The sequence below is a fragment of the Delphinus delphis genome, chromosome 5, assembly GCF_949987515.2.
Source record: "Delphinus delphis chromosome 5, mDelDel1.2, whole genome shotgun sequence".
NCBI classification, from domain to species: domain Eukaryota; kingdom Metazoa; phylum Chordata; class Mammalia; order Artiodactyla; family Delphinidae; genus Delphinus; species Delphinus delphis.
Window position 1 is genome coordinate 92,042,089 of NC_082687.1, and position 21,449 is coordinate 92,063,537.

General features: G+C 40.0%; 1 protein-coding gene across 2 annotated transcripts in view; it reads right to left on the minus strand.

The window, feature by feature from the left end:
- Positions 1-293: 293 nt before the first annotated feature.
- Positions 294-21,449, minus strand: part of SLIT2 (slit guidance ligand 2) — a 380,715-nt gene continuing 359,559 nt past the window's right edge. For both annotated transcript variants that reach the window (XM_060012751.2, XM_060012750.2), the window contains 5 exons: positions 21,103-21,233; positions 8,923-9,077; positions 3,574-3,865; positions 3,152-3,363; positions 294-2,060 (listed from right to left, as the gene is read on the minus strand). In XM_060012751.2, coding sequence (XP_059868734.1) covers positions 1,819-2,060; positions 3,152-3,363; positions 3,574-3,865; positions 8,923-9,077; positions 21,103-21,233 — 1,032 coding nt within the window. In that variant the 3' untranslated portion in view covers positions 294-1,818. The remainder of the gene's footprint in view (positions 2,061-3,151; positions 3,364-3,573; positions 3,866-8,922; positions 9,078-21,102; positions 21,234-21,449) is intronic.

A 21,449-nucleotide genomic window follows, 5' to 3' on the forward strand; every position in this document is an offset into this window, starting at 1 on the left:
GGAAAATACCATTTTGGTTGAGTTAGATTTCATCTTATACTATTTTTTGGGGAAAAATTAATTGAATATGCACTGTTTTTCTTAGCCAAGAATATGTTCTTTTCTCCATCTCTTTCATGTGGCCATCCCAAAGTACCCAGATGTCACAGTATGCTGATCTCAAACCAATTTCTGGCAACAAAAAGGTATAGGTTTCCCTCCCTGTTCTTTTGGTATCACCTTGATTAAGAAATTCTTAAGGAGGAGACTCTAAATACTGTGCAGTTTCTAAGAAAACCAACAAGCTGTTAATGAAGTAAATATCTGTTTAATTTACAAACATCAGTAGTGTAACTGATATTAGTCTGGAGAAAGACAAAGCACACTGAATTATACATGTACGTCTAGTTTTCTTTGTAAAAATGTTTTTGGAAAGAAACATCTGCATCTTTACAGGGTACCCTGGGATTTTAATGAGGGAAGAGCACAGTCCACTATAAATCCTTATCAATTCTACATTGTAATTTAGCAGCAAACATGTTAACATGGGAACATTAAGGTAATAAAGGAGCTTTATTGTTTGGGGGAAAAAAAAATCACAGTTCTTGACATTACAGCCTTTTCTCTCCCCGCCCCACCCTCGGTAAAAGGGCAAAAAAAGTCGAGGAAATAATTAACTTGTAAAAGATCTACTTTTCTAGTGTCGATTGCTACACACCATTTCTGTTCTGTGAGGACACGCTGCAGAGGGGCGCTTCTTTCTGTACAATGACCGTCTCACGCATAGACTTTACATACCCTCTGCAGGTGTCCTGAATGAGGCCAGTAGGTCAGTGACACCAGTGGTCAGATGTCAAGGTAAACAAACAGATCAACACATATTTATCCCAAGATAACACCCTATGTTAGTACTATTGCCAAAAAAACCACAAAAGAATCCTGATTTTTAAGTTTGAAAATGTACAAAAATATCAGGACAATTATAAATTAATATATATTAAAGCATTGAGAAACAGCAAAAGGATGGCCTAGAATGTTAAGTACAATGTACTTTGATACAATAAATATTTCTCATTGAAACCGAATACTGTATAGGGCTGTTTAGAACTCATAGAAACAAAAATTCATATTATTACTAATTTATTTATCAATAATCTATTGGTTCTTTATCATCTCCTTTGTCATTTATATTACAAAAAATTAATACTGGAAAACGGTAGATAAACACTTTTGTGTGCTTCTCCTGCTAACATGCTGACGTTTAAAAAGAAGATAAAATTTATTTTAGCACTCTCGTCTCCTCTGATGAATGGAACCCAGGTCTTCAGGATACTTTATGTTCTGCACAAAATATTTCTCATCCGTTCATTCTGGCTGTGAATGCTGGAGTTCCATTCATCTGCCTTGCACCCTCACTCACACACATGTGCTTGGCCTGTCCTCATGAACTGCGTAGATGCAAACCAGGGCACAGGAGATTATGCTCTGGGCAACTTCACATCAGCAGAGAGAACCTCGTCTCTCCCCTGGGTATGTGCTTCTGCTGGTCTCCAGCAAGTTACGAAGATGAATCCAAGTTACCATGGTTTCCATCATTGCTCTAATGCCTTCAGGTGTATCATTCTTTATACTTCTCCAGTGTTGGGGAAGCTTTAGTTCAAGCATTTCTTTTTTTTTTTTCTAAATGCAGAAAAAAAGTCTTCATTCTCATAATAAAAATAAGTCTGTTCTGTATTTTACAATATATTTCAATTATTTCCACTATGAAGCATTCGTGAGTCCAACAGGGTCAAGAAGTATACAACATTTTCCAAAGACCAAAGCTGCCAGGGACGTGGTTTAGGAGGCGCAGTGGGTACAGCCACACTTCACCACCTTCTCAACCTCGTCCACAAACGATGACCCATCAGTGCATTCGAAAGTGTATTTCCGTCGCTTGCTCCTCAGAGGTCCGCAGCACTGCCCGCCTGCACACCCCCCTCTGCATTCCAACCGGGAGACCTTCTTAGTTGTTTGGCAAGCGGCATAGCCCTGCTGCTTTTGGTAATAATCTCTTATCCGTTCCCCTCGACAAGAGATTTCTAGAAAAGAACAAAAAGCACAAGCAGTATAAGGGCAGTCGCTGTCAGTCGTGCGAAGTGGCCGTGAATCTACCACTCAGTTCAGGAGACACTGCTTTCGCTTCCTGTTTGTAACGGCTATTTTCAGTGTTATGCTATTCCACATTACGGCCCGGTGGCACAGCCTTCAGTTCTTTGAAAAACACTTCTTTTCGGCCTTTATTTTGAGCAAAGTGAATACTTTATATGTGGACTGTAAATACTATGCTTTCGGGCTGACAAGAAAATTGGATTCCTAAATCTTTTCTTTTATAGCAAAAATATACATCTTCTGTTTTTACACTACTAACAGCTGGTTTTGTTTACCGAGGGCGCCGTTTCAGAGAGTACGCAATTTAATTTATTAGACCTGGAGTTTAATATCGTTCAATCTGTTACTTAATACAAGTAACATTCCACTAACTTCATAAATTACCCAAGTATGAACTAGTTCAAAAAGAGACATCTGCTAAAAGCCTCCATGGGCACGTTCCTCTCGTCTCATCCCTCCGATACACACAACAAAATCCCTGCCAGCTGGAGGCAAAGCACATTCTGATCACGCAGACACAGGAGAAGGAAATAGGTGGGCTGAGATGTCAGCCTGTTTCCATCCCTCTCACCTGCATAATTTACTGTGATAAATCAGTTGACTCTAAGGTCAAAGGCGATTTTGTCCTAAAACTAGAGCAGAATTATTAGTACCGTCTTCTCTGTGCCAGAAGATGAATCAGTAATCTGTACAGATGAGAACAGCAGGTAAAGGTAAGAAAGAAGGAAAGTAAATGTGCTCCCGCCTAAGGGAAAAGTAGTATTTCATAGCAAATCAAGTGTGAGAAGACTTGTGAAGGGTGTATAATATCTTGCAACGGAGGTTTAGGACATTTCACATCTGTGCCTTCCTGTAACACTGTTAAGTAAATCAACAGCAGCAACTACAAATACTGCAAAGACCTGGCGTTCCTCATATCACTCCCCTCTGTGTGTCTTCCTTTCTCTCTCTCTCTGTTCAAAGATGGGGGTCCCTCTTGCTTTGCCAAGATAGAGGTCGGTGCCCACCTGGGTTGGCTTACCTCGATCACAGCTGTCCCCAGTGTATCCACTGCTGCATTCACAGTAGGGCTGTCCCAGTCCTGAGAGCCTGCATTTCCCATGCTTACACTTGATCGCCTGGCAGGGGTTAAACAGATCCTCCTCTTCATCACAGAGGACGCCCCCATGGCCCTCCAGGCACTTGCAGCTGTAGGAGAAGGCGTTGATGGGCAGACAGGTGCCATGGACGCACCTACAGTGGAGGACCGCAGAGATGGAAATGGGTCAGGCAGAGAGGATAAGAATGGAGGAGGGAGGATGATGGATGGAATATAAGGGAGACAATGCTAATGAACTGACTTCTTTCTCTCCCTTCCCCCTCCCCCTTTCCTTCTTTCCTCTCTGGGGTTTTGCTTTGAAGGTTGGAGTGTGTGGGTTTAACTACCAAGCAGCCCAGACTCACTTATTTCCAAGACAGGGGTCATTGGTCCTCTGGTCACAGAGGGGCCCCGTCCATCCTTCCTGGCACTCGCAGGTGAAGCCGGACTGGGTGCTAGGCTGGCACGTGCCGTGGGCACACACCTTCTTGTGGCACGGCTCACAGCCGGGCAGGATGCCGGTCTGCATGGGCACCTTCCGGAAGTCCTGCAGCTCGCTGTTGATGTAAAGGTTCCGGATGCAGCCGTGGAAGCTTGTGCCGTTCTGCCCGGGGGCCTGGCGCAGGGCTGCGGCCACGTTGTTCTTCCCGGGCATGCCTGCGGGGGAGCACCAAGTCAGAGGTCACGCCCTTCCGTGGCTCCCCAGCCAGTGGCCACCCGGACCCTCTTAGCTCTTCCAGCGGGGCAGGAGTCTGCGTGACTCTTCTTCAGGAGAACCAGGCAGCACAAGCATCCCGTCCTGCGCTTCTCAACGGGGCTGCACATCAGAATCACATTGGATTTTTGAAGAAATACTGATGCTTGGGACCTCAGCCCAGACGGATTTGATCAGATTAACTGGGTGGAGTGGGGGAGGGAGAAGGGATGTGTATTTCTTTGTTTTTGTTTTTTGGAAGATGCTCCAGGCAATTCTAATGCACAACTAGAATAAAGAACCTAGTTCATTGGCGGTCAATCTTTAGTTTCTAACATCTGTTTTGTTTTTGGTTTTTGTTTTTTTAAATAAAAAAACCCTTATATGGAGGCATGAATCTATAAAACCTAAAATCAGGGCCACTGTATTTAAAAGCAAGGTTGGGAATGGGGGAGGGATTCGTACTCCCTTCTACCTCCACACCCACCCCCTAACCTGGACACACAGCCCGGAAGCCTAGAGCCAGACTGATTCCTTGACCAATCCTGCCCTTTAAAGATGAAGGGGGCCCAGGGCCCAGAGAGCTCGGCGACATGCTCGGTGTCACCAGTAAGACTGGGTTAGAATTAAGCCGATGACACAAACTTCCCCAATCTCAGGTCATGGTTCAGTCCCCTGATTTTCAGAGAGTGAGAGCAGAGCTGGGGTTCACAGGGACCATTCACCCCAGTCCTGCCAAATTCTAAGCTGGCAGCTAGTCCAGCTCACCACTGGCAATGTCCCAAACTCAGCCGTGGATGTCAGTGTCTGAAAAACTCACCCTGCTTCCAATCAGGACAGCACTTCATTCACATCCTTTTTTTCCCCTTGCTAATTGAGAGTGAAACCTTTATATTCCAAGAAATCAGGACTATAAAAGAAATTCCTCCAAAACCAGAATTCGCAATCTTTGTGTGTGTATATATATATATATATATATATATATATATACACACACACACACACATATATATATATATTCCACCAGTGACGGTCATCTGGTAACCCTTATCTGGCAAAACTGAGGAATCTTTCCATGGCCTAAGCCAGACCCTGAAATAGCTCCTGGATGGGATCCTACACGAGGCAACCATCCAGGTTGCTGTGGGGGAGGGGAGGGAGCCAAGGCCTTTAGAGCAGCTGACCTTCCCCCCAGTGCTCACACCATCCCTACACCTGGACTCTGAGCTACTGGTTGGAGGGTCGAGGCTGGAAAAGACCAGGGCTGTCACTCTCTAGAGGGTTTGTTGGTTATAAAGACCACGAGCCACAGTACTCTCTGGGCGCTGCCTTGTGGCAGCATCTCCTTTCCCATTCGAAGGACCTCCATTCGAGGTCTAGCAGGCACCAAAGTCAGATAGCCGCTTATACAAAACCACTAGGTTAGAGGTCAAAGTCTGTATTTTTGGCCTGTGTGCACTTGGGCCAGTCATTTCCCCTCTCTGGTGCTTAGTTTTCTCATCTGTAACATGAGTGGATGGACCAGACCAGTTGTTTCCAAGCCCGTCATACATAAGAGCCACCAGAGGGGCGCTGTTGAGAAGGCAGCTTCCCAGGCCTCCATCTCTCCTCACCTGAGATTCTAGCCCAGAATGACGGTGTGGGCATAGAAATCGCAATGTTAACATGCAAGCTCAGGTGACTCTGGTGCAGGTGGTCCTGGTCACATTTTGACAGGTACTGAATTAGTGTCTAGGATTTGAAGGTCATGAGTTCAAGTTTTTAGTCTGTGTGTGTCTGGCCTTGGGAACTGGGTTGCTTTGTAGAGTGGGGTCAAAAGGATGGAATGTTCCATTTCCAGGAGAGGACTAGTGACTGGGAATTCCTTGTTTGGGGGTAAGTTCTACATAGTCATATCCATCCATCCAAAACATGTGGACTTTTTTTTTTGTGGCCTCTCCCGTTGCGGAGCACAGGCTCCGGATGCGCAAGCCATGGCTCACGGGCCTAGCCGCTCCACGGCATGTGGGATCTTCCCAGACCGGGGCATGAACCCGTGTCCCCTGCATCGGTCCTTTCTTCAGAGCTCCTTTCTTCAGAGGTTAAAAAAGAACTTCTTCCAAGACTATTTTCAATTAGTCACGCAACACACATATGTGCACATGTCAAGACTAACTACAGACCCATGAAGTTCCACAGCAGGGAGAAGCAATTAGCAAATGTGTTCCTTCTATTCCCAAACTAACAAAGATAAAGGTCTAGCTTTGATTGTAGTAATTTTTAAATGAAAATGTTGATACATCACACATATAGTTACTTTCAGTAGGATATCATGAAGTCAAGAACTATCTTAACTCAACCTTTTCAGGTGCTTGGTAGACTTCTGACCAGGGAACTAAGTCTTAACTGAAAAACAGAAGTAGATCCATGTTTGTTTTCCTTTAGCCTTTCCTCTATGCCATGGACCATAGCTGGAATTCAATCTATCAAACAATAGGTAACTTAGTGGACGGTTTTTAGCCTTAACAAGCTCTACATATTTCAAAATGACAATAAACAGACCAAGTGTCAACACTGATGTCTTCTGTACAATGGGGGCATTAGGAGAAGATTTGTGATGCACGGAGGGGTCTCTATGTGCAGGTCTTTACTTTTTTTAAAAAAAAACCCTTTAAGTAATGTATGTTCTGGTTGGACAATTATACAGAAAAACATAAAGATTACATTGCTTTTCATTAAGTAAAGCCTATATCATGGGTAGTTGAAAACCCAAAGGTAGGGAAACCTGCCTCCCTGTTTTGCTAGAAAATACTCCTGCAAGGGCCTAAGGCATGGAATGCATCACCTTTGGGCCATCTTCCTTGGGGAGTGTTCCTGTTTGCAGACTTTGAGAAAAAAGAGAGCTTGTTTACCTTGCTCTCCTTTGCTAATTCAGGTTCTCCTGCTTTTACCATAAAGAATTCAGGGCTGCAGTCTTAGGACTGCATTGTATTTTTAAAATCCGAATTACCCTGAGTGGGAAGGAAATGAGCCCAGTGTGTTCTCTGGCAGTGAGGCTGGTTGGAAGTGGAAAGAGGCACCATCTGGATTCTTCCAGGCCCTCTACCCTTAGAAGGATTAGCACTTCTCAGTACTAATTTAAAACATTTTTTCCCCCTTTTTGTAAAAATGTTCTGGCCCAAGCACTCCCATTCTCTACTTATTATTTTCTCCACATTCTAAAGGGGTCTTAAAAGATTTAATGAAATGATTTCTAATGAAAACATAATAAAATCAAGTGAAGGACAAGTCCAGAAATAAATGAAAAGCCACAGAACTTAGACTGCTTCCTTTTCTGCTCCATGTTAAGAAGGTGAGTGGCAACGCAGGTGGCTTTGGGGTTAGACAGACCTGAACTCAAACGAGGTCTCTATCAACTTGGACATATTCCATGAAGTCCCTTAGGGATTATAAAACAAAAAATCATACCTACTTCCTAAAGTCTCTGAGGGTTAAGACTGTAAAAGCAGCATTGCATTGAGCACACAGCATGTGCTTAGTAAATATAATTTCTTTTCTCTCCAACCACAGGTAACATCTGTGACTTCACCCATGCCAAAGCAACTGCCGTTCATGGTAATGCAGGCAAGAATGGACGGCCTTTGCCTGTTAATGAGTCCCACAGTGTGATTCCCAGGAAGCAAATAGATCAGTCAACTTGCTGCACGGACTTAATATGAGATACTTTTATTACAAATGTATTATGGTTTCATGAAGATGTGACTGCCTTCCCCACTCCCCTGACACAGAAGGGATATTTCTTTTTCAGTTTTGTATTCTTCATGCACCTATTAATTTAATTCTCAGCTTATGGGAGGTGCTCAATAAATATTTACAGAAATGAACCAAAGACTTTTAACTGCTTTAAAAAAAATCAAAAGTCTATCAGTGTTCAGATTTTCTACTGCTGAAATTATTAAAAACAGAAGTGCTCTGGAATTTCAGGAAATTTCCCAAAATGCTTTCAGGGAAGGCTTTGAGGGGTTAAGAAACTTATGCAGCATCCCAAGGTCATTACTGTGAAAATAATGATGTGAAGTTCATGAAATACCTGTCATGGTGAAGAAATTGGTTACATTGACCTGTTCAGAAACTTTAGCTTATTTATCTGTAAAATGAGTTAATTTATTCAGTCAATTCAATGTAATTTAATTCAGTGCAACTCAATTCAAAATCATATGCTTTCTTGCCTGAAAGTTGAAATTCTGTCTCCAGTATATATTTACTCCTCCAGATAGAGGTAAAAGTACAAGCTCTCTCCATCACAGGTCTTCTCCTCGGAGCTCCTTCAGAAGTTTGCTCAGACTCTATCCCTCATCTATTTACTCATCTGCCTTCATGCAGCTTAAAAATAAAGTCGAGTCTTCACTCTGTCATTCCAGGCCCTAATCCACCTTTCTGACCGTCTCCCTTGTCCATTCACCGTAAGGTCTTAGCTAAAGAGAAGTACTTCCTGCTGCCCCAGTACAAGTTGTACGTTTAATTTGTTCATTCATTCATTTGATTTCATTAATAATTATCCTATCCTGTACATGAGTTCACAGCTGACAGTAGAGGCATTCCAGCATAGCGACATTTAACTGAAGCTGGTAGTGTTCGCCTCCTTAACAGTGCTGGGGTGGGTCATGCGCTCCTCAGTTTGCATCACACTTGACTCCCCATCTTCTTCATTGTCTGTATTTGACCTCTAACCAGCTTTCTTTTTCCTATACACCAGAAGAGTAAGATTAGATTTTATGATGTTTAAATCACCTAGTATGTGACAGACACAAAAGAAACATGAATGTCCTTCTCCACTCCAACCACACATTTTGTTAGACCCAGAGCCAGGGTTACAACATGGTCTCTTATCACGCATTTAGGGCTCTTTCTTTTCTATCCTTGCTGTCCATCTTTCAATGACTGATCGATGGCCATGGCACCAGGCATCAACAACTTCAGGATCAGTCTGTGATGAGCATCACAGGGTTTGGGAATCCACGGAATTTGGAAAAGCGCTTACCTCCGACATAGAGTGGGGAGTCAAAATTCAAAGTGGACTGCTTTGATAAGTTGGTGATGATTTTGGGGCTCCCTCCATCCACAGAGAGGGAGAGACTTTGATCCAGGGCGAGTAGTTCCACAATGTGAAAATTTCCATCATTGATCGTCTCCACGCTATTAAAAAAAAAAGATAACTTAACTGATCCTCCAATCTTATATTTATTAAAGAAAAGGAGTTACAATTCAAACTCCAATAAGCTCTTTTTGGGAAAAGATACTCCTATTTAACATTAATAAAGATAAAGGCCAGTAGTTGATTTTAAAATAAAAGATATTTTCAAGGAGATATAATCATTTTTTATTTCTTGGGTAATACAAAATAAGTTTGTTCTCCCATTGGGAGAAGTGGAAATGAAGACATTTTATCATTATCCAATCACATTCTCCCAGTATGTAGAAATTCCAAAGCATAATTTATGCATTTGATTTTAAATGTCACTAAAGTTTCATTTGTTCAGATACTGTTACTCCAAATTGCATTCAAAAGACAACTAACTGATACCTGTGCCAAATATACTTTTTAGACATTGATCTTAGGGGATCATTGGTCTCTGCACTCTTAAGCACTACACAGTAATACTTATTAGAATCAAACATACATATAAATGCAGGAAGAACCAACTTGGCAGGATCACTGCACTTTTTGAAATTTGTTAATTGATAATATACTCTCATTTTCTTTGCATTTTTCAGAAGGATGCCCATCAAATGATATTACTGTGAAGATGATTACGCTCAGTGGAGAGGTGGGAATAATGGATTAAATAGAATGCTTAACATAGTCATGTCTAGGGAGTCTAGTGATGACAATGGTTCTTCAATTTCTCTTCTATAACTTTCAAGGGACAGGTCCAACAATCATTACATCCGCCTTCTTAACAATTTGAGAGGGCTTATGGAAATTCATAAAATGGACAAAAACAAAGAGATTAAGAAACAGGTAAACGGAAAACGACAATTGAAAATGAAGTTGGGTGCAATTAGCAGGTAGGTGCTATAAGGTTTTAAAGGGTGTCTGTCAACCTAACACAAGTGTTACATCAGGCAAAGATGCAAACAGGACAAATTGAAACAGGAGCAACAAAGAAAACAGGATCAATAGTGAATATTAAAGAACTAATATACTGAGATGTTGACTCGAAAGATTGGAAAAAGGGCTCAAAAAGGGAAATATGGGAACATACTATAAGGAAGATAGTGAATACCTAATAGTCCCTATGCAAGAAGATTGCTTAAATTTCCAGGCACTGATATTTAAATTTGCAAATACGTCAAGCCTGGAAAATAACAGAAAAATGTATAGATATTTCTTCATGGTTCTCACCACAGGAGTCTAATCTTATTCCATTGTTTGCCGACATGGAATAAAATGTTTTTGTGATTTGACAACAATATAAACCATTCTGCAGAGCTGTGAAAACACTTGAAGTTCTCTGGTGTTAAGTAGTTAAAAGTGTCCACGTGTGCAGGAATTTTTAATAACCTGTTTCAGATATCATCTTTAAAAAAATAAATGTTAGATGTGCCAATCAATATTTTTGCGTTTTACACATTTAATTATCCCAACACTTGATACCACTAAAATCAACAGAGGAAACAATATACAAGGAAAATACTTTCTAAATAAAGTTGCCTACCAGATGTTAGTGGTCTTAAATAATACCAACTACTGGTTAAACATACATATTTTAGAATCAGATAAGCCTGGATTTGAATGCTGGTCTTGCATTTATTAAATGTTTGACCTTAGATAAGTAACTTAATTGCTAATAAACTTCAATCTTCTCTTCAGTAAATGCTAACAAATATTCCCCCCTCCTATGGTTAATTTGAGGTCTATCCCTATGAAATGATTTTTTTAAATGCAGAACAAAACATCTAGCCTATAGAAAGTGCAAAGTTAAACGCTAGATATTAGTATCATCACCGTCATCATCATTACCACCACCACCACTGTCATCATATAAATAATCCGATACTACTTCAGAATCTTCTTCAAGAAGAAATTAGTCAGGCTTTATTTTTAATATTCATTGTAAGATAATGTTAAAGACTGGCAGAAATATAATAACTTCTTTGGGGACATATCCAAATTATTAGAAGTTTTAAGTGAAACATTAATATAAAGATATACATAGAGAAGGTGGTAGTCGATTGCTTTTTCCTTTGTCATCGTATACAACTCTTTAAGTGGTTTTATATGAATACTCTGTGAACAATGACCTTATTTAATTTGTAACTATTAATAATGGGCCCCCCTTTTCCCTTTACAGTTGCAAAGAAAAAGACTCATTTGTACTAGGGAACTTGTTCTTGGTCACACATCAGTCTTAGGCAATTGATCTAAGTATGTCATTGTTGATGATGATGTTTGGTGCAGTGTAGCTGAAAGGTTTAATACCTTTAAAGTTCTGCACACTCTAAAGAAGTGTTTCAGCTGGGAAGCTGGAGGTAGGTAGCTTCATTATTAACTCATTTTACTTCCTACTCCTTTATTCCTTTCTTTACTTTTTTCTTTCTTTCTTTCTTCCTTTTTTTTTTTTTTTTTGTTTCCTGAGTACATGTCTTTAACTCCCACTAATTGTAAGCTCCTTTAATTCAGGGGCCCTGTATTATTTATTTCTTCCTTAATGTATCCAGTAGTGTCTGATAAATAGTAGATGCTCAATAAATGTATGTTAAGTAAATTAAAGATAGGGGAGTTGTATTAAGAATAACATATAGGGCTTCCCTGGTGGCGCAGTGGTTGAGAGTCCGCCTGCCGATGCAGTGAACACGAGTTCGTGCCCCAGTCTGGGAAGATCCCACATGCCACAGAGCGGCTGGGCCCGTGAGCCATGGCCGCTGAGCCTGCGCATCCGGAGCCTGTGCTCCGCAACGGGCAACGGGAGAGGCCACAACAGTGAGAGGCCCGCGTACCGCAAAAAAAAAAAAAAAAAAAAAAAAAAAAAAAAGAATAACATATAGAGTTTATTTAGTAATACTAGTTGGATTACAGTTATAGATAGTAAAGATCCTCCAGGCATACTTAGGACAGGACATCCAAAAGATGCATTTTATTAAAAAATTTGGAATTTTCAGTGGTGATATCCTGAAAGATAATGTTGGGAGGTAAGTCTTGCTCAGCTTATCCTAGCTCCTGTTAGATGTGTGACACTGAGTTACTGTGACTTCAGGTAATTTTTCTCTGCTTTCTTTTCCTCACTAGGGAAATGCAAGTAATAAGATCAAAGAATTGCACAGCACCTACTATGGGGCAACTTCACATGCATTAACTCATTTAAGACTCACAACTCTAAATTTGGGCACTTAGGGTACCCAAGATGGCACAGCCAGTGGCTAAACAGATTTGAAGCCAGGTTGTCTGGTTCTAGAGTACGTGCTTTTAACTATTACCATCACTTTTTTTTTTTTTTTTTTTTTGCGGTACACCGGCCTCTCACTGTTGTGGCCTCTCCTGTTACGGAGCACAGGCTCCGGACGCGCAGGCTCAGCGGCCATGGCTCACGGGCCCAGCCGCTCCGTGGCATGTGGGATCCTCCCGGATCGGGGCACAAACCCGTGTCTCCTGCATCGGCAGGCGGACTCTCAACCACTGCGCCACCAGGGAAGCCCTATCCATCACTTTTAAAATAAAAAACCTGAAGAGTATCTAGTACTGTACAAATGGCATGTGTTTGTTCTCACCAGTAGCCAGCCTTTAATAGATGATTTCTTTCCCAAACAGCCCAGGAATAAAGTTCTATGGAAAAAAATCTCATATGATGGTTGCACAACTTGGTACATTTACTAAAAATCATTGAACGCATATGAGATACACAGATTTGAAACTTGTTTTTGGCTTCTCTTTTCCCAATTATAAGTGAAGTTCAGACTGACTACACTTTTCTCCTCCCAAAAGCTTTCAATGTCTAATCTGATGATTCCAGAACTTGGTAAGAGTTACCACTGAGCTTAATTCAGTTTATATTTCTCAGAATTAAGTGAGGCTTTGCCCAGGCTTTTAACAGATAAGTATTGTGAAATTAATATTTTTAGATTCTTTGGTTTTAAGATGGTATTGTGTGTATGGGGCCTGAAGAGAATATGGCAGAGCTAAGAGTATTCTAAATTGGTGTTTCATGCTGTCTCCTAAAGCCAGAGATCTGGGGGATGCCCAGGAGTCCTTTGTTTATATACCCTTTCAAAATAATAGCAGTGATTGACACACCAGTTGTTGCAGAATAAAACTAAGACATCATCGATTTTACAGTCTATCACGGTCATCTCCTACCTATCCACCTGCAATGTGTAACATCCTTCTGGGTCCTGACAAGTACTGACAAACACTCACTACTCCCTAGGGAACTAGATACTCCATGACTCACAAAAGTCGCAAGTGAACCACTTAACAGTGAGCCTTTCCACTAGGAAGATAAATTGCATTTACTACCTTTATTATGTAATTCAGTTTTACTACACTCATCTATTACCTGAGATTTTGTTTTCTTGGATTTCTAAATGGATGTGTGAAAACAAAGCCGTTACTCAATTGTCTCTTGGTTTGCTATAGAAAAAGAGTTTAAAAACTTGGGGCTTAAAAGAAGAGTGGCTCTAAATTGTATTTGATTGTCTTTATGTCTTCAGGACTCATTAACAATGATATTGTTACATTTCTATCTCAATTGTAAATCTTAAGGTATTTCAGTGGAGTAAAGATAAATAGTTCACTTTGCTTATGTGAACTCCTGCTTTTTTGCCAAGTATTTGTTGGCATATTCTGTGCAATAGAATAGGAATAAAAAACTAGACAAATTCAACTGGCCACCTCATTTTGATATGTCTGGTCTAAAGGTGCTTCATTTGTGAAGTGTGGATGCTAATAAAAAATTTCCCTGCCCACTTCTTTGAGTGGAAGGAATGGGAAGCCTAGTGGGATTAAAGGTATTTATGTATTAGCATAAGAGTTTTCAGAAGAACGTTTTATAAAATAATTTATCAAGTAAAGTTGTATTTTGAAGCAAATTACAGATCTTCCTGAACTTACGATGGGCTTAAGTTCCAATTAACCCATTGTAAATTGAAAATATGGTAAGTCAAAAATGCACTTAAAAGAAATGCACTTAATACACTTAATCTACTGAACATAATAGCTTTGCCTAGCCTGCCTTAAGCATGCTCAGAACACTTACACTGGCTTACAGTTTGCCAAAATCATCTAACACAAAGCCTATTCTATAACAAAGTGTTGACTATCTCATGTAATTTATTGAATACTGGACGGAAAGTGAAAAGCAGAATGGTTGTCTGGGTGCAAAACGGTTGTAAGTGTATGGGGTCCTTACCCTTGTGATCGTGTGGCTGACTGGGACCTGAGGCTACTACTGTCCAGCATCATGAGAGAGCGTCCTACTGCATATAGCTAGCCCGGGAAAAAAATCAAAATTCAAAATTCTAAGTATAGTTTCTACTGAACGCATATTGTTTTTGTACCATCATAACGTTGAAAAATCGTAAGTGGAAACATCGTAAGCTGGGGACCTTATGTATGTAATTTAAATAAAAATGCACTAAAATAGAAAGAGACTTCACATTTGAACATATGGTAAGAGTCACATGTAGGGCAACAGTATTTGGAGTTGGGTATTTATTCTTCAGTATCTGGGTATCCAAGCATGAAGAGTCTCCTTAAACCCCAGCATTACCAATTATTATACTCTGTGCCTAGTACTCGACTAGGCACTTTACATTAGTTGCTTCCAAGTCTCCCTGTGAAATGGAAGCATAAAGGGTGAGGTAAATTGCTCAAAGTCGTGAAGCTGATAAAAAGTGGTGCCTTCTCATACAGCATAGTCAAGAATGGCTGAGTGTTTATCATGGAAACGGTCTGTCTTTCCAATGAGACTAATTCTTTTTTTTTTTTTTTTCCCCTAACATAAGCTTGTAAGTTGCATAACCCAGAGACTGTGTAGCCAACCAACCTAACAGTCTGCGGGGGAAAGTCCCCTGAAGTTGTGCAGGTTCCCTGAATACTGAAACTGAGGAAGGCATGGTACAGTACTGTACCTTTGTAACGTGTGCACCTGATTTCTTAATTTTTAAATAGTAGTCGACTATGTTTCCAAAGAAACTATCTGGTTTGGAAAATGACATTAATTTGAACCTAAAGAAAGAAGCATACAATTGTCATTAACGATTTTTAAAAAAGTTTCTGCCCATCTAGATGAAAAGAAAGTCATTTTGAAGGGCAATCAATGAACAGCTTAATTGAGAAAATAATGTGTTACTCTATGCCTGTCTGAGGGACTACCGCTGATGTTGGCTTCAAGTTTGGGCTGTCATTCATTCATTCATGGCACTACCACCACGTCCCTCTTTATGCTATTCTCCAAGCACTGTAACAAGTAGGCATGTGTGCCGTATTCTACATTCATTCACTTGTTGGGCTGCTAACGTTGTCTTTGTCTGCTGATTAGATCTCTTAGCAGGGTTCAGGCAAATGTTTAACAACTGGCTCTCTGTAAAAAGAATGAGTCTGGATTTGTAGCATTTGCTGATTACTATGGCAGAAATTACTCTCAACAAGGCCGCATCAAACAGAGGTCTTAGAACTTGGATGTGAGAAGTGATGCACACCATTAGCTCTCAGAGCACAGCCCAAATATATTCCTTTTCCATAAATGGTTCTCATATTGTGGTCCCTGGATCAGAGCATCACCTGGAAACTTGTAGAAATGAACATTTGGGGCTTATCTGAGATCTGAATCACAAACTAGAGGTGCAGCCCGGTACTCTGTATTTTAACACACCTTTCAGGTGAATCTGGTGCTAGCTCTACACCACTGCCTGTACGCCTGGCCTTGTTAGCAGTATACATGGCTACAGGAAAGCACGATCTTCTCTCAAATGTAAGAAGTAAAATGAGACAATGTGCACGCCGCTTTAGTTCTACTGGAAAATAAACATTTACTACATTTGGGTTTTCTTAAACGCACATCTTTGTTAACTACTACCTCTAAACATAATTCCATGAAATAATAGTTCTCATATCAATTCGTTTGAGACAATAATTGACATCTAAGGTCAAACATTTTATTTTTTAATTTTTTTTTCCTTTTCTTTTTGGTTTTGAGGCTCTGAAATTTAGATGTGGTACAGTGGGAAAGAACATCCTTGTTCCCAGGGTCTAGGGGCTCAGCCAGGACCACTCAAATGGCTGGGACCTGGAACAGCTGGGAGCTGGTAGGGCATAAGATCAAACATTTTAAACCCCAAAATATACTACAATAGAAACAATAATAATGGATGACAGTTTCCCCTAATTTAACAGATTTCATTTTGCTAAAATAAACAAAATCCTGGACATATATACACTACCAAACATAAGGTAGATAGCTAGTGGGAAGCAGCCGCATAGCACAGGGAGATCAGCTCGGTGCTTTGTGACCACCTGGAGGGGTGGGATAGGGAGGGTGGGAGGGAGGGAGATGCAAGAGGGAAGAGATATGGGAACATATGTATATGTATAACTGATTCACTTTGTTATAAAGCAGAAACTAACACACCATTGTAAAGCAATTATACTCCAATAAAGATGTAAAAAAAAAAAAAACCAAAAAACCCCACAAAATCCATTTCCATCAGTGTTGAAAATTAACCAGGCAATTGAAACGAGGCACCTGATATATGACATTACTCCCATATGTGATGCTCCAATAGCACATTAGATACTGCATAATTTGGGAAACAAAGTTTTACCAAGGTAAATCTTATATAACATAAAATCATGCAATTAACTGAACTCAAATTCTCTGATGTAAGGATATGTAAAAATATCCCCTTTTAAAAACATCAGTGTGATTTTTTTTGGCCACATCATGTGGCTTGTGGGATCTTAGTTCCCTGACCAGGGATTGAACCCAGGCCCTCGGCAGTGAAAGCACTGAGTCCTAACCACTGGACAACCAGGGAATTCCCTAGTGTGATGCGTTTTTAATAAAGTTATATAAAGTGGAAACACAACAAGATTTGAAAATTTAATTCAACCAAACAAAATATTTATTAAGCTACTTATGGGAAATCTGATGGCAACAATATTATTGATGGATTTTGTTGTAATGATGGAGAAGTAGTACTTTTCATTAGAGTACATATTCTAATAAGGCCTGAGCAAGGATAGAGGCATTTAGATGAATGCCAGAAAATTAGTAAGAGCAGAATTAAGACTTGGACAAACTTCAAATTGAAGGTGAAAGAAAAAGGTTAAGAGTAACTTCATTTCACCTAAGATGACCAAGAAGATGGTGATACCTCTCAATGAAATTAGGAATGCACCAGGGTGAAGCAAAGGAAATGAACTTAGTTTTGGACATTCTGAATTTATGATCCCAACAGCTAGTAGTACTGCTTACTATTTGGTATGCTTTATTCTAAATACTCCACATGCATCAAATCATAACATTCTTACCACGATCCTGCAAAGATGGAACTATGATTTATTATTTCCATTTACCAGGTGAGGACCAGAGAGCTTATGCAATCTGCCCAAGACACACAGTTAATAGATGGCAGAGCTGGGACTTGAATCAAGGCAGACTGTCTTTAGAGCACCTGCTCTTTTCTATTGCTTCAATTTTAGTATTGAGTTGTAATGACATTCAAATGGTTCAAAAATCAGAATGATATAAAATGGTATTTATACACAAGTTGTGCCTCAGCCCCACTCTTTCCTCTCTATCCCAAGTTTTTTCCTTATGCAAGTACATGGAAATAAAAACACATATACTTATTTACCCACCTTTGACACTGTTCTGCCTTACTTTTTTTTTTATATATACTGAGCAATAGACCTTGGAAATCTTTCAATATCATAGATAGAGAACTTTCTTGTTCCCTCTTTCCCTCTCTCACTCCCTCTTTCTTTTTAACAGCACATTCCATTGTGTGGCTGCCCCGGAGTTATTTAGTTAGAAACTTGGGTTGTTTCCTAACTTTTGTTTTTACAACCTCTGCCACAGTGAATTACCTTGTGCATATGTCATTTCTATGTCACAGGTATAACTTTAGGGTAAATTCCCAGTAGTGGGAAAGATGTTTCCAAATTGCTCTCCATAGAAATTGTAAACAACATGTACTTCCAGTGTCAATGTATGAGAAGAGAGGATTCACTTTCAACTCTTGCTACACTCCAGAAAGAGACACCAAAAAGATTTTCCTCTATTGCTAGAAGGGAGACGGGAATGAAGACAAAGTGAGTGAGGAGTGAGGACAGAGCTGAGTGTAGAATTAAATCCTTGTAATGAATTGATGGGGCAGGTGTTACATTATTATTTACAGATATGGATTCTGAAACACATAAAAATTAAAGACCTTGCTAAAGTTTATATATAGTAATTGCTAAGCCTAGATTTGCACATACATCTCAGCCACTATGATTATTACTTGTTAAAAACTAGATTCTCCTGGTGTGTTGAAATAATTTAATGTTCTCAGTCGCCTCTATTTCACAAAAGCATTTAAAAATGTCAATTGGAATACTACTATATTCATATATTATATATATACACATATATATATAGTATCCATATATTATATCCACATCAATCAATTAATCAATTATCTCTCTATCTGAATTCTCAGTGATTGTTGCTTCTTTTCTTTAACTTAAAAATAATGCACTGGGACTTCTCTGGTGGCACAGTGATTAAGAATCTGCCTGCCAATGCAGGGGACACGGGTTTGATCCCTGCTCTGGGAAGATCCCACATGCCGTGGAGCAACTAAGCCTGTGAGCCACAACTACTGAGCCTGCGAACCACAACTACTGAGCCCACATGCCACGACTACTGAAGCCCACGTGCCTAGAGCCCGTGCTCCGCAACAAGAGAAGCCACTACAATGAGAAGCCCGCGCACCGCAACGAAGAGTAGCCCCCACTCACCGCAACTAGAGAAAGCCCACGTGCAGTAACGACACAAAGCAGCCAAAAATAAATAAATTTCTTTAAAAAAATAAAAATAATACACTAACTTTTGTTGATTTTTGGCCATAAACTAAAAAGCAATAAATAAATAAAAGTTATGTTTGCTCTGGACCTTATAACAGATGTCTCCATTAGATGGTCTGCAAGCAGAAACATCTATTTCTGGTTCATAACAAAAACTGTGTGATGTGATATTATCCTTTTTTATAGATGTTACAGGGTATACTCTATTGTTAGGCAAAAATGGTGATGAACATAAACTCAAAATAAGCTCTTTAGAGTAAATCCTCATTTGGATATAATCACTTGGGTTTTTACAACTTATCTAGAAATATTTTAAGTACATTTTATGTGAACACTAGCTTTAGTAAGTCAACTCCAAGAACTTTCACTATGGTTCCTGACAGTTCTATGCTGTTTCATTGCATAAAACAAAACAAACACACAAAATACCAAAAATGAACCATAAGATCAATATTCTGAAATCTTTTCATGAGCTGAAACAAATTGAGGCTATAACATTTAAGGCCTAGCAACATTTAAAATATTGGCACTAATTCATCACCATTTAGAGATGAAGTAACTATTGTATTCTGCTTGGAAACCAATAATTATGTGTTTGTTTCCATGCTCTAAATATTCCCAAGTGGGTTAGCTTACCACCAAAAGGACTTACTGAATTCCATTCATGGCTACAATGGGCATCCAATTTCCCAGAACCGTTATGAAAGATTAAATAACATGTGAAGCACACTGAAAATATATAAGTATAATATCAAGATCATAAAGGCCAGTATTTCCATTTTATGTCTCCATCAATGGCCACAAACTTTTACCCAGCATGTTTGGGCTACAAATGTGTTTTGTTTGCCACGTATGGTATTTAAAAAAAATGTGAATCCATACTGAAGGGAAAACTTTATATTTAAAAAAGCCAGATTTCTGTCTTTTCTTGAAAAATCACAAGTTCTGGCAAAACCTGGGCCCACATTTTCACATGGCAGCATTCAGGGAGACCTGAGCAGATGTAGTCTAGTCCTGTTTTGACAAAGATTTGCTTTTAGTTCACTCCGGTCATAACCACTCCTATTATATTGCCAACACCAAGGCTATGTGTAACAGGGGAGTGCTTCTCTAAAAGCTTAAAATCTTTTCAAGCATAAAAGGATGAGAGAATATTCTTTTCCTGCAATTAGCCAGTTCAGTTCATTTAAGATATCTGCCTGGAAAAACGGACTGCCTATGACTTTGCGACCTTTCTCTAAATGGTAGCAGTTATTCGTACATGTGAAGAAATCAACTAGGTAACGTCTGCAGGGCGACTGGTGTTGAGATGCAACAGAGGGGCTCTGAAGGTTAGTCTTATGCAAAAAGCACACTTTCAGGAAAATCCCACCCCGTGAATCCCACCCCATTCATGTCTTCAATATATCATCAATACCATAATATTATTATAAAACTTCCAACAGAATGATCAGATAATACACATCTTGTAGCTGCCCATTGGCTTATTACTTGTAAGCTTCCTAAGGGCAGAAGCTCTGTTGCTGAAAGCTTAGAACAGTGCCTGGCGCATAGTAGGTGCTCGATAAATATGTGTTGCATGAATAGTAACTTTAAATTTGTCCCTGTGCTGGGTATCCTGCAGCTGTTTCTCTAGGGCTACTCTCCACCTGTCTTCAGCCTGTTCTGAGCCCTGGGAGGCTCATGTGTGAGCTATATTACTGAGATCAGTGGGTTCCTTGTTTTCTGGCATCTGATTTGGCCAGAGGGAAGCAGGGGTACAGGAGATTTTTGGGATCATGCATTTAAAACCCTGGTTCCTTCCTTGAGCTCCTGTCATGCAGTCCTCTCCACAATTCCTTTTCTGAGCATCGATTTCCATAACTGCTGCCTCCCCTCTCTCTTTCAAGCCCATGGGCACTAGCAGTATACCTAGTTACTAGCTCCAGATTACTATACTGTCCCAACCAATCTTTGTACAGTCCTCTTATAAATCTCTCCTTAATTATCCAACTTGAGTATGCTGTCTGCTACTGCCAGGCCTCTAACACACCTATCATAAAGTCTGCTGTAGCCAAATTATTCCCTCCCTTCCCCATGACACAATAAGAGAGGAGAGGCAGTTCTGCATTAAGCAATTATTTTCACCTTTACCAGTAAGTGACAGATCTTCACCTGTAAATGGCAGAAGCTGGGTGGGAGCCGGTGTCATAGCTGGCACGAACACGTCCCCGGTAGAGCTCTACGGCGATATGGTCTTTGTCACCCTTATACAAGAGGATTCCACTATCTTCATCTGTGGCAATCTAGTGGGAAGTAACCTTGACATTAGTAGGACAAACAGTCATCCAGACATATTTCATTAAGAAGGAACAAGACTTCTTAGTAATGAGTTTTTTACTATGGTTTATTTCTTCTTTATGGCTCTGATAAAATACTAACGCACATTGAAATGATTACTTGAAAGATGACCTGTTCCTGGATTACTCTGTTGCAAATAAATTCATAAAGAACTTCAAAAA